The sequence below is a fragment of the Bidens hawaiensis genome, unplaced genomic scaffold (genome assembly GCF_021521415.1).
Source record: "Bidens hawaiensis isolate Kalapana, Puna unplaced genomic scaffold, B.hawaiensis_p1.1 tig00006295_1, whole genome shotgun sequence".
Lineage (NCBI taxonomy): Eukaryota > Viridiplantae > Streptophyta > Magnoliopsida > Asterales > Asteraceae > Bidens > Bidens hawaiensis.
The window spans coordinates 776,350-790,267 of NW_027491420.1; the positions used below are offsets into that span (position 1 = coordinate 776,350).

Genomic DNA, 13,918 nt, shown 5'->3' on the forward strand with positions numbered 1-13,918 from the left:
CAATTATTAGTGTTGCATTTGCATATATTCGATAATGTGTATTATATAATGTAATTGTGTTGTATGATATGCAATAAAACACTATTGTATATATATATGCAATACACATTAGAGCACGTATGCACTACATCGATGATTTTTTTAAGGAACAATATCATATTATTAGAAGGAGGAAAGAAAAAAAATCACAAAATATATTTTTAAAAAAAAGTTAAAAACAATTCTTTATTAGTTCTCTAATTTTCTCTTTAAGAAGAGTTCTCTTTAGATCCCACCCTTATATATATATTAAAACTTTTTTTTATAAAATAGGTATAGATCTTGATCATCTTAAATATATTGGGACAAAACGTTTTTCTTATCCATAATCCATTTAACCTATCGACCTAAACTAAATTTAAAAACTAAAAAAAAATTAATAACTCATGAGGGCCTACAAGTCCTTTTATTTCGTCTAGGCCGAGATATTTAAATCCTAAAGGCGGCTTTGTCAAAAGCAAATTAAAGGTAAGTTCTTACGTCTCCTTTTTCTTTCGCTTTAAGAGTCCACCGGACTTGTACTTGGAAGTTTGTAACTTTGAAATGTGGAATTTAGGTACTCCATTGCTTTCAACGCCAACGGATTCAGTTGCCTCAAGTACAGCCTGCAAAACAAAATAGGCCTAAGTTAAAGATCCCATGTGAAAATTTTGTTATATAACATTCTAATATGGGTCATCCATTTGTTAGATTTGTTGGGTCACATGTCAGATAATGACCAATATGCTAAAAAACGGTGAAGATTGAGTTTGCTTATTAACGTAAAAGTGTAGTTTTTACTAAATTTGGAGAGAGAGATTCATATCTAGCATATGCTAAAATAACTATTGATTTATGGGTTTGTTTTGATTATGTGAGAGCTTCGTTACTAACGAACCTCGTCTCAAAACGAGCTAAGATTAATTGGGATACAAATATTTGAGTTGGGTGTTTAGAATCGTCAAAGGTGAGAAAATAAACAAATAAATGAGTGGGAATATGGGGAAAGTTTTCCATAAAGGAGAGAAAAACTTCGGAATGGTATATATGGGGGAGCTTTTTATGCATATTGATTACATAGAAGGAGCCTACTGTGGGAGCCTTAAAAGGTGAAAAGCACCCAACTCGCACACTTTCGCAACTCGCGCTTGGCACCCTTGAGAGCTAACCTAGCAATAATGACTGTTGGATCTGCTTCATTTATGGATTGAATGTGTGACTACTGAATTACTATTAATGATGCCACTATTGTCACAAAATGATGTCATTCTAGCATAGATTGAAACCAAAGAAAAGTTTGGATCATAAACTGAATTAGACGCATTGATGACGTTCAACTAAATTTAATTTTTTGTTTAACGTTTGATTAATCTTTTTCTAATTGGTTTCACTACGAATACGAAGGTGATCTTTAGTTTAAAGAAACCCCCACATTCACAAATACAAAATGAATTTTTAGGAATCTTTTCGATCTTTGTGTTATTCTAATTCAAAGGTAAACTTTTGGGTGCTAGATTATTTCCAGCAGTACAAACTGCTCTTATTGTTGTACTAGTACTAACTGTTTTTATTGTTGTCCTTGTGAAACAAATAATTTATCTTGGGTTTGAGCTTTTTTACTAATGGCTTTCCTACCCCATTTTGCTAAATTGTTAGACGTAAATGGCTTTCCAAGATATTTGGCTAAATGTTCAAATGATCACCATTGAAGCAATGGAAATAATATATGTTTTTTTTTTCTAGGGTTATAATCCATGTGCTTAGTTACAAGATTCATCGACTATTCGATTTGTTTTACAAACTTAATCATGACCTAATGTTTACCTCGTATGGCATACTATCAGGATCAATATCGTCTTGCCACAAATTTGAGCTAGAGCTTTCACTAGGATCAACTGTGTTTTGTCTTGAATTCGAGCTTGAAGCATGTGCCTAGTTATAGAACAGAGCATGTAATGAAAAATATCATAGTGGATTAGTTGATTACTACCATCAAATAGAAAATATAAATACCCATGAAGGAATTTCTGCATGACTTGTTGTAGTACATGCAACGCCTGCACCAGATGAAAGCAATGTTAAGATGTCTACAATTGCTAAATTTATTACCAATATATGCACTACCATAATAAAATTATTTAAAGAATGTATGATAACTAGGGGTGCCATATGGGCGGTCTGCCCTGCACTCATCCCTCGTGTATATGCTTCAACAGGATCACATGAGGGTGGATTATAAACCTGTAGTAAAATGAACATTCGTAACCCAGTAGTCTGTTCTAGGGATTGATGACTTACCTATTTAGTGACTTTGGCAGTGGAAGGCCATATTTGATCGTATAATAAACTAGTCATGTTCAATGTGGCCTACTAAATTGAACAGGTAGTGTTCAAGTTGAAATATTTAATTAAACACGTCGTGTTCTAGCTAAGCTTTGAACCCATATAATCGATATTGAGAAATAAATATAGCTCAAAGCAGTTTTTACAATGTAGGGGGCCCTCAAACCATGTCCAAAACCTACGATAGGCCTATCGGCAAAAGACAACTAAACCCTAATAACGAATACTACTAGTTATGATTATTAATCTGTTTGGGTTTGGACCAAAACCCTGCTACTAACATAAGAGGATGAAGACAATGCTACTTGAATCACTCTTTAAGGGAAAGAAGTGGGTTAAGCCGGGGAGTATGGTTACTTTAATTACTTAATGTTTCTACCTCGAGTATGTAATTTTTAGGATGCTTAATTTTCATCCTCCACTACCTCGAGTATGTAATTTTGCTTTTCTTACGCTTGTGCCCCGAAAAGAACTTTGCATTACACCAAAAACATTCCCCTTTAGCCTATTTTGAATCGAGTTCATCACCCATCAAACACCTCGAACTAAGAGTTCCTGGTTTAGAAGTTGATGGCTCGATGGCTCCGGTTTTGGACATGGAAGCATTGAAGAGTTAACCGGAGGAGTAATTTTCTTGAGAGTTTGACTTTGATACCCTTGTTAGGGTTTGAAAAGAATATAGAGTCTGAAAGATAATTAACTTTTAGGATAGAAGAGCTACTAAACTTTTCGGATATCCTCATCATAACACGTAAGACATGTAAATAGCCAAACAAGTATTAAAGACGCCCCCCAATTAACGATAATAGCCACTCATGCCCATCTTGCTCAAATTTCATCTTGAACTTTTGCAAGATAAATCAATTACATTGTCTTGATCGTATTTCTCAATTTAAGTGTGATGAGTTTGACATGAAACAAAATTGGGATCATGTTTAGATTCAACGATTCAATCTGTCAACCCAATACGATTATCATCCCTGACGGGAACTAAAACAATCAGTTTTAAATTCTTAAATAAGCCTCCGAGTTCCAGAATTCCATCATTATAGTTTGAACTTTGCAGTATATTCAAAGCTTTCACTAAGTTATTCATAACCAAAACGAAGTTTTCCCATTTTTATATTTTTAAATTTTCTACGCTTCAAAATATTCAAATTACTTTCATGGGGCGAGAAGTTTTGACCAACCTCTTGCATTGTGACTTTGTCCATGTATGAGAAGATTATCAAATTCATCCCCTAACTCCTGCAAGGATCTAGCCAAATCCTCATCTATGGCAAAATATGACAACATCTCGCCACTCCTTAAACGTTCACCTTCCCCTACAGCACGATGACCCAGATTATTGGCGCCATCATCATGGGTATCCAGATTATTGTTTCTGGGAGGTTCTTGAAATGATTTATAAATGTTTTCCTGTGACAAATTTATGAAATCCCCGTGGAATACAAATGTTATACATACTATCAAGGTCTGATATATATTTAACTTCAGCGTGATATGGATTCAAGATTACCTGCAACAAGAGAGCCTCTTCATAAGACAGACCATCTTCGGCTATTAACGAATTCACATAGTCATCATTGGGATAATTTAGTCTACTCATGAATGCTGGTCAAAGAAGATAATTCTGAAATATGTTTGTATGCTTCTCAACTGACTGATTGTCATGGGTGAATGAGAATATATAGTGGTTGTATATATCTGTAAAAAGAAATACAAATTAACGTATTAATGGCCCATGCTTTAGAATCAAATTCATGGTTATAAATAAATTTCAGTGAATTATGTAATCATATTCATTTCTTTGGCTATTTATGATGATTATCAAGAAGATACCGATATCCGTATAAAGAAGCATGCAAGATTGTAATTCGCAAATCAAAGGCAACCCACAAAGATTTAGCTTTACAACAGTTATTAATTACCTTAAGCTCTAAGAAAACTTAGGTTTATTGTCTTTCTTTGTATCAGAAACCGGATTCTGTGAAGCTCAAGAAACACGTAAACTTAGGTTTATCGTCTTTCTTTGTACTTTTAGTGATCGGGGTGACGAAGTCACGAAGGTAAAAAAAAAACAATCTTGCAATGGTCAAAACCAAATGAGGACATTTTTAGAGATGAGAAAGAGTAATTTAGTGTAGAAAAAGGAAAAGGAAGAGTGTTTGTTTTGAGAAGAGCTAGAGTGTTCACAATAAGTACTTCAAATTCAAATTCTCTTGTGTGTATTTTTATTTTTTAGAATGTGATTGTGAATTTACGAGTGGAGAAGAAAAAAAATATACCGATCATAAAAAAATTTAGAGAAATACTGTTGTGAGTGAAGTAAAGAAAAAAAGATAATAATAAATGTATAAAAAAATATTATTTATAATCACTGGTTTGGTCTAGTAACAAAAGTGTATGGTTTTTAATTTAAAAAGTAATGGGTTCTAGTAGAGCATTCTCATCCAACCCCTCATTTTATATGAGGGTGTTTTTATAATTTAGAGAGTGATTTTGAGTGTTGTGAGTGAAGAGTTTTTATATTTTTGAAAAAGTAATGATTTTTCTGTATATTTGAAAAGTTGCTGTTCATCCCCTATAATTTTTTAATATTTTATGAAAGTGGCTGTGAGTGAGAGAAAGAGAAAAGTTAACGATAAAGGTATAAAAAGTATTATTTAATTGAATTGGAGAGAGAAAATATAGTGAGTTTTAGCGTAATTTTTTGTTTAGAGATAGAGGTTAGATGAGAATGCTCTAACTTGAGATACGGTGGAAATATTGTTGCTTAAAAAAATTTAATTGAGAAAAGGAGATAAATTATAGAGATTTCTAATGTAATTAAAGAGATGAAGATAAATAGGGAAAATTCTCAAAATAGCCCTTTTTAGATAGAGAAATCCCAAAATAGCCATTTTTTACTCAGAATTTTTTAGAATTTGGACTCTCCAGACGCATTGAAAAAAGATAATAATATAGAGGGATAATGCCAAATCTTTAAAGAAAGTTATGTAGCAGACCAAATTTCAGAAGATATTGAAGGTAAAGTCAAATAATTTTAAAATGCTTGAGCAAAAGTTCAAATTTTTTCTAAACTTTTTTTCTTAAAATACCGTCTTGAGAGACTATTTTATTATGTTTCCTACCTTTTCCGTCTATATTTTCAAATTCTAGAAAAAAGAGATTTTTAAATCTCGTTTTGAGAAACGAGATTTTACCACCACCACCACCACCACCACCCACCGTTCGCCACCACCCCCACCACCCACCCACCGTCCGCGACTACCATTGATCACCATCCACCATCATCGTCCGCCACCACCATCCATCACCACCACCCACCGTCCTCCACCGTCACCCATCGTCTACCACCCACCCGACGGGGTGGTAGTTAGATTAAGATATGAAATACTACAAATAAATCATTATAAAAACTCTTGTCATTGGATTTGGTTTTGAGGGTTCTTTTTTTGCATTTAGGTTTCCATTAGTTTTATAGTTCTTATCGAAGTTCATTCACCAACAAAAAAAATAGAAATCGTGATAAAGCTATTTTCTGTTTTCCATTTTGTATTGTGATGTGCATCATGTAATTTCCATGTCATTGATTGGTGGAATGAAGAAATACAGGTAGACTTTTTTCTGCCACCCACCCGACGGAGTGGTAGACGGTGGTGGTGGAGGATGGTGGGTGGTGGTGGGTGGTGATCGATAGTAGTGGCGGACGGGGGTTGGTGGTGGGGGTGGATGGTGATGGTGGCGAACGGTGGGTGGTGGTGGTGGTGGATGATGGCGGTAGTGTTGGTGGTAGAAGGCGAACGGTGGATGGTGGTGGTGGTGGTAGAATCTCGTCTCTCAAGACGAGATTTAAAAATCTCTTTCTCCTAAAATTTAAAAATATATACGGAAAATGTAGGAAACATAATAAAATAATCTCTCAAGACGGTATTTTGAGAAAAAAAGTTTAGGAAAAATTTGAACTTTTGCTCCAAAATTTCAAAATTATTTGGATTACTTTCAATTAGAGGTGTACAAAACCGGTTTTAAACCCAAACCGAACCGGTTTGGTCAACGGCTGGTCAAAACCGGTTTGACTCAAACCGGTTTGGTTTATAAACCGGTTTAGACACAAGATAGGCCGACCTGGTCACGTCGGTTCGGTTTATAAACCGGTTTTTAACCGGTTTTTCTCAAACTGGTTCGGTTTTAAAACCGGTTTGGTAGATCTTAAGGGGAACCGGTCCTGAAACTGGTGGTTTGGGTCGGGTTGGGAACCGGTTTGGGTGAAACCGGTTTTCAACCCAAACCGGTTCGGTTTGGTTTGCCTAAAACCGGTCCCAAACCGGTTTTTTTGTACACCTCTACTTTCAATATCTTCCGAAATCTGGTCTGCTAACTTTCTTTAAAGATTTGGCATGCTCCTTCTATATTGTTATATTTTTCCAATACGTCTGGAATCTGAAGAGTCCAAATTTTAAAAAATTATGAAAAAAAAAGAGTTATTTTGGACTTTCACTTTTTAAAAAGGGCTATTTTGAAACTTTTCCCAGGTAAATAACTTATGAATTCTATTAGAAACTATCATTACTATTACGTGTGTTTTTACCCTAGATCCACCTTTAGAATATATGATTTTTAAGAGGTACCTTTTGTTCTATGATTATCAAACAACCGATGTAGAGGAAAATGGGTTGTTTGGTTACGAAGACCTTTGGGAGAATATATGTTAACTAGGAGGTTATGGGGTTGAATGCCAATTTTAGTTATTTTTTGTTTTCGAGGCCTGCCTCGAGGGTGGGCCAGCCAAGGCAATTTTTTTTGGGGCCAACTCTATATATAGCTTAAATAAATTAAAAAAACACTTAAATTAAGAAAACTTTAATTAAATTTGAATCTTATGATTTATAATTAAAAGTAATAAAGAATATAAAAGTAAAATTAGATTTCTCTCTACTTAAAATATGTTTAAAATCTAAAAAAATCACTAAACATTTTTTTTTTTTGAATTTTTGTATTAATGTAACACATATTACATATGTTTGAAAAAAAACATAAAGAAACTATGTTACAGAAAGTTTCACGGGTTTACACAACTTAAATGGGTTTTCGTATATATATATATATATATATATATATATATATATATATATATATATATATATATATATATATATTTAAAAATAATCTTATGTATTATAATTGGATTTTGATCCCTCCTAAAATTATTGGACCCAAAAAATTTTTTTATGCATTATTCATTGGATAAAATTAAGTTATTGGGCCTAAACGAAAATGACAAAATAAATAATAAAAAAATAATGAGAATTTTTATTGTATTTGATTTTATTACTATATTTTTGCTATTTTTATTGTTATAGCGTTAATGTCGTTTAAAACTATTAGTGTATATATTTCGTCACTCGTTAGGCCCTATGTCACACCCCAACCTAAGGCGGAAATGTCGGGGCGTGATCCGATCGCTCACAGCCCGAAGATACTATCATAATATAAATGTGACAACATATAATCAATTATTTTATTTCAATTACACACACAATATCCAAATACAATAAACAATTTAAATATACAAATATAAGCTCAGATAAAGGTTAACTTGATTTTATCCTAAGGTCTTGTCTACATGTCCAAACTTCAATCTTCAATACAAGTAACCTGCATATGCGTATAAAATGGAGTTTTGTCAACATAAAGTTGAGTGAGAATATCACCAGTTTTGACACAACAATATAAATAAGCATAACGTGATAAGTGCGGTAAATATAATCAAAACACAAACAAGTATGTAGACCGTTGCCAGGCGAATCGGGCATTGGTCACCAGCAGGAACACCCGCTATATGATTGATTGAATAGCAATCCCAATATACGATTGATTGAATGGTAACACAAGTAAGCAAGTAGCACGTACGTTTAATTAAATCACTCACAATAACACGTATGCATTTGTTTGAATATATATAGTATGAAATATATATACGTATGCATATGTCCCCAAAACGTTTAGAAAAGTTGTAAATAGGGGAATGATAAACTCACCTTAGATTAACGACAAACGAGCATAAATACGAATAAGCGAGCTAACGAATAAACGAGTCGTTCACTACACGTCAAACAATATAAACAATTCAGAAGCTAATATTTTAGGATATGATAATATAAGTAAAAACGTACTTGTTGCCGCTGGAATCAATCCAAACGGACGTATAGAATTCAAGTTATGTTTGTTTTAAGATTTAAGCGAGCTGGTACTGACCAGAATCCGAACAGCGAGTCGGAAGTCGGGTTTTGGTCAGTAGCCTTAAAATTTCGTTACAAGAATAAAAGTCTTCTGGACTAAACGTTGAATCTGACCAGAAGTATGAGAAATTGGATAGTCAAACTTGTTGACTATTTTGCCCTTTATCGGGTTTTAAACGAATTGACCAGTCAACACCATTCAACCACGGACATTGATTAAAGGTTATTGACTAGAGAATATTTATGAACGATTCATATATTTACAAGTTACCCGGAAAGTAAAAGAATCTATGAGAAACGGAAGTCAAAGGTCCATAGGCATGCAAAATCAAACGAACAAGCATTGTTTCTTTAACGAATAAGCAAAAACCGAAGGGTTTGGTGATGGTCAGAGGTAGGTGATGGCTAGGGGTCTCTCTAGGGTTAGGATACAGTTTTGTGGCAGAGAATTATGATGTGTTTATATAGAGATTACAAAAACGAACTATATTTAGTAAATTCACTCGTTTAGGATACAGTTGTAGATTTCGTTCATGATCAGTATTTTTGAGTATGGACTTGTAAATTTAGTTAATATCTTTTTCTTGGACCTTAATTCACTCGATTATGTCCTAAAATAAGCGATTTGGTTGTTAGAAACAAATTAGGAAACAAAATAAGCTATTTAATTAGAAAATCTGGTATAATAACTAATAAAATTTGGCTTGAACACCAATAAAACGAAATTGGACCAGCCTTAAAATTTTCTTGGAGTTTAAGTTTCGTTAATTTATTCAAAAATAGGAAAGAATTGGCAAAACTAGTCCCTGTAGTTCCCGAAAATGCGATTTTTAGCCGTTTTAAGCGATTTTAAAGGTTTTTAAGGGCTATAAGCATAATTAAAAGTTATCTACCTATTCTAATAAAGTAAAATAAATGGAAACACTTGTCATGTTTTGGTTAATTCTCACAATTTTTTCTCTCCAAAACTAATATACCCTAATATATGTAACTAGTTTTAGAGCCCGTGTTACACACATGATAATTCAAATCATAAAATAATAAGTAAAACAAATAATTACATAGCGTATATGAAAAAAAATGTATTGCATCTATGCTTGTATCTATAAAATGTGTACATAAATTGATTTTATTTATATCACAAAATGATTTTTTTAAATAAACTTAATAAAAAAAATGTCTGTGCAAATCGTACTCGAGAATGCTTCTTTCTATTGAAAAAAATCATTATCGGTGTCATATATGTATAATTGAAAGAATTTTGGTTATAAACCAATTTCAAAAATAAGACTTCTCATACGATAGTAGTTCTAACCATTCAGCCTAAATATAAAAGAGCTGTTACCTTTATTGATATATTTATCAATTTACCACCCATCAAAGAAAAGTAGGATATTAAATTGTAGCAATGGATGTTCTTCAAAAACTATGTTTTTCTGAGCTACACCATAAAAAAGATTTTGATAAGTTTCAGAGGGCTTCTCGACTTTGTCATAATGACAACATAAAAAATAACATGTTAACCCATTCAATTTTGTGAATATTTTGTTTTATTTGAGCATAGTTTTGCATGACATGCTTCCCATACAACGTTTTGATCACCATTGAAGGAAAAATTAATGTTGACATAAATATTTCAAATTTAATAAAAGTTAGAAGCATTGATAGGCATAGGGTAGCATGTCGAAAGTGTTTGCAATTTTTTCTTAAATTTTAATAGTTAAGGGAAAAATAGTCAATTTGCAAAATCCCGAACCTTTTGATTATTTCAAAAAATGCCCTTAAAAATAAACTTGAAACCCGAATCATGTTTAAAAGTCTAACTTTCATACTTTTGACATTTTAAAGTCAACACTTTGAACCCATAACAAAATTTGACGATAAATATATTTTACATTCTTAAACTTTTAAAAATACTTAAAATTTTCATTTTTGATCCGTGACAAATTTTGACCTAAATGTAGTTAACTTGTACCAAACAATCTATTTACCAACTTTTGACCCATAAAATCAAATTTAACTTCCACAAAAAAACCCGAAACAATTTTCATTTGAGAAACATGATTTGTTGTTGATTTTTGGAATTAATCAAGTATTTTGAAATATATAGTAAAATAGTAAGTTAATATTTATATTTATAAAAATATATAGATATTATATAAATATAGTGTAAAAGGAAAGTGAATAATTATTGATTTATTACATATATTAAGGTATATTAGTTTTGGAGGGAAAAAAATTGTGAGAATTAACCAAAACATGACAAGTGTCCCTATTTATTTTACTTTATTATAATAGGTAGATAAATCAATAATTATCCACTTTTCTTTTACACTATATTTATATAATATCTATATATTTTTATAAATATTAACATATTATTTTACTATATATTTCAAAATACTTGGTGAATTCCTAAAATTAACAACAAATCATGTTTCTCAAAATGAAAATTGTTTCGGGTTTTTTGTGGAAGTTAAATTTGATTTTATGGGTCAAAAGTTGGTAAATAGATTGTTTGGTACAAGTTAACTACATTTAAGTCAAAATTTGTTACGGGTCAAAAATGAAAATTTTGAGTATTTTTAAAAATTTGAGAATGCAAAATAGATTTATCGTCAAATTTGTTATGGGTTTAAAGTGTTGACTTTAAAATGTCAAAAGTATGAAAGTTAGAATTTTAAACATGATTCGGGTTTCAAGTTTATTTTTAAGGGCAATTTTTGAAATAATCAAAAGGTTCGGGATTTGGCAAATTGACTATTTTTCCCTCAACTATTAAAACTTAAGAGAAGATTGAGACTTTCAGCATGCCACCCCCATGTCTATCAATGCTTCTAACTTTTATCAAATTTCAAATATTTGTATATGTCAACATTATTTTTTCCTTCAATGGTGATCAGAACGTTGTATGGAAAGCATGTCATGCAAAACTATGCTCAAATGAAACAAAATATTCACAAAATTGAATGGGTTAACATGCTATTTTTTATGTTGTTATTATGGCAAAGTCGAGAAGCCCTCTGAAACTTATCAACATCTTTTTTATGGTGTAGCTCAGAAAAGTATAGTTCTTGAAGAACATCCATTGTTACAATTTAATATCCTACTTTCCTTTTATGGATGGTAAATTGATAAATATATCAATAAAGGTAACGCCTTTTTTGTATTTAGGCTGAGTGGTTAGAACTACTATCGTATGAGAAGTCTTATTTTCGAAATTGGTTCATAACCAAAATTTTTTCAATTATACATATATGACACCGAGAATGAATTTTTCAATAGAAAGAACCATTCTCGGGTACGATTTCGCACACATATTTTTTTATTAAGTTCATTTAAAAAAACCATTTTGTGATATAAATAAAATCAATTTATGTACACATTGTATAGATACAAGCATAGATGTAATACATTTTTTTCATATACACTATATAATTATTTGTTTTACTTATAATTTTATAATTTGAATTATCATATGTGTAACACGGGCTCTAAAACTAGTTAAATTATATAATAAGTTAAACAAAGTTAAATACCATTAAATATAAGTTTTAAATAGTTTGAAAGATCCGAATTACGTTCCCGAATCTGTTTAAACTTAAACGAATACAAATACTAAAAATCCGAGATGTTAAAGTCTCCCCTACTTTAGGGAATTTCGTCCCGAAATTAAGGAAAACCAAAACATCATCGTTTTGAAAACACTTTAAAATTTTAAGGAAAATATCATAACATAGAACTTCTAATTACCGAAGCAACGCTTCAAATGATAATCCGATAAGGGCACTTATATATAGGATGTACCAGCGGCATATCCATCATGTCCTTATCATCTCATCATTTGTACAGTTACTCAAGCTACCTTAGGTTCTAAATCATGGCACACAATTGTACGCGTTATGATTTCCATGCGAGGACTTGGATAATTATGTTCCGGACCATAATTACTCCTATCGTCGGATGGCCTGCATAACTCGCTTCATCATGTGGATTATAAAACATTTAAAACCATCATTTTGAAAGAAACAAACGTTTTGATAACTTTAAACTTAATAAATGTTCTAGTTGTATAATTAAAACCGTAAAATTTTCTAAAACATCTTTTATAGCAAAGTTATGAATTTCAGCAATAAAAATGGATTTCTTGAAACAGACATTCGAAATGAATTAGGATGATCGAGAATAAGCTAAGAGTGGGATATGAAGTTAACCGTGATAGATAAAGAAACTTGATTTATGAGATGATATGCGCAAAAGTGTAACTTATAACAATTCTTAAGATAGTTAATAACATGTGGAATCTTTAAAGATCGTATTCATTAGAATGAAATTCTTAAGATCGAGCGTATAAGTTTAAACATAGTTAATAAAAATTTTGACGAGTCGAGTTTGATTAGTTCGAGAACTTATGGGATTTTAAAGAGAAGTTAATATAAAGTTAAAGCTTTTCAAGTTGGTAATTTTGAGATTAGATTAATTCGATTAAGATATTCTAAAATATAATATAATAGTTAGTAATTAATAATTTAGATATTAATGATAATGCGAAAATATACATATTTGAATTAAATTGTTAATAGATTAAACTGGGAAACGGATATTCCCGAATCGCCAAGATAGTCCTATTCCAATGAAATCTTTAAAATTAGATTAGATATAAAGTAGGTAGTTGAAGATATTAAATTAGATTAAATTGAGAATTCATGGATTTTTTTTAAATTGTTATAATTAGTAGGAAATAAGTAAATTGAATTATTGATGATTTATAATGAAAAATTTAAATAAATAATGAATATCAAATTAATAGTGAAGATGAGAATGACATATGAAATATTTTAATAAAATAATCACGAGGCTAGAAATGCATGAACCACCATGACTATTCTAACACTACGAATTTATCATTAAAACATTTTAAAATTTTCAAAATGTATCAGAAGTCAAAGTAGGGAGTTGAATTATTTACGAACCAACGTTTAGTTTCAAATAACGAACTTAATCAATAAATAAAGTGAGTGATGAGTTTCAATGAAGATTTATCAAAAATTCAATTTTAATGGTAAAAATTTAATTAATAGAAGATTTAATTTAACAATGAAAATTAAATTTGAATAATGAAAAATTTAGTTTAATATCAATAAAATTTACAATATTTGAATTTTAATAATATAGATTTATAAAATGAAGAGTAAGTTGTTAAAAGTAACATGACGAAAAACAAGAGGTAATAAATTATTTATAGTTTAAAATTGAGGGTACGGAGTTAAATGCACTTGGTAATTTATAGTTTGAAAATATGGAAATAAATA

At 31.0% G+C, this 13,918-nt stretch overlaps 1 protein-coding gene across 1 annotated transcript; it reads right to left on the minus strand.

Annotated features, from left to right (window-relative positions):
• Positions 1-515: 515 nt before the first annotated feature.
• LOC143631965 (uncharacterized) lies at positions 516-3,970 on the minus strand. Its single transcript, XM_077100575.1, has 5 exons — positions 3,881-3,970; positions 3,552-3,780; positions 2,032-2,114; positions 1,843-1,950; positions 516-644 (listed from the first exon to the last, which is right to left on the minus strand). Exons 1-5 carry the CDS (start codon positions 3,968-3,970, stop codon positions 516-518), a joined length of 639 nt encoding a protein of 212 aa, XP_076956690.1.
• Between the last annotated feature and the right edge of the window lie 9,948 nt (positions 3,971-13,918).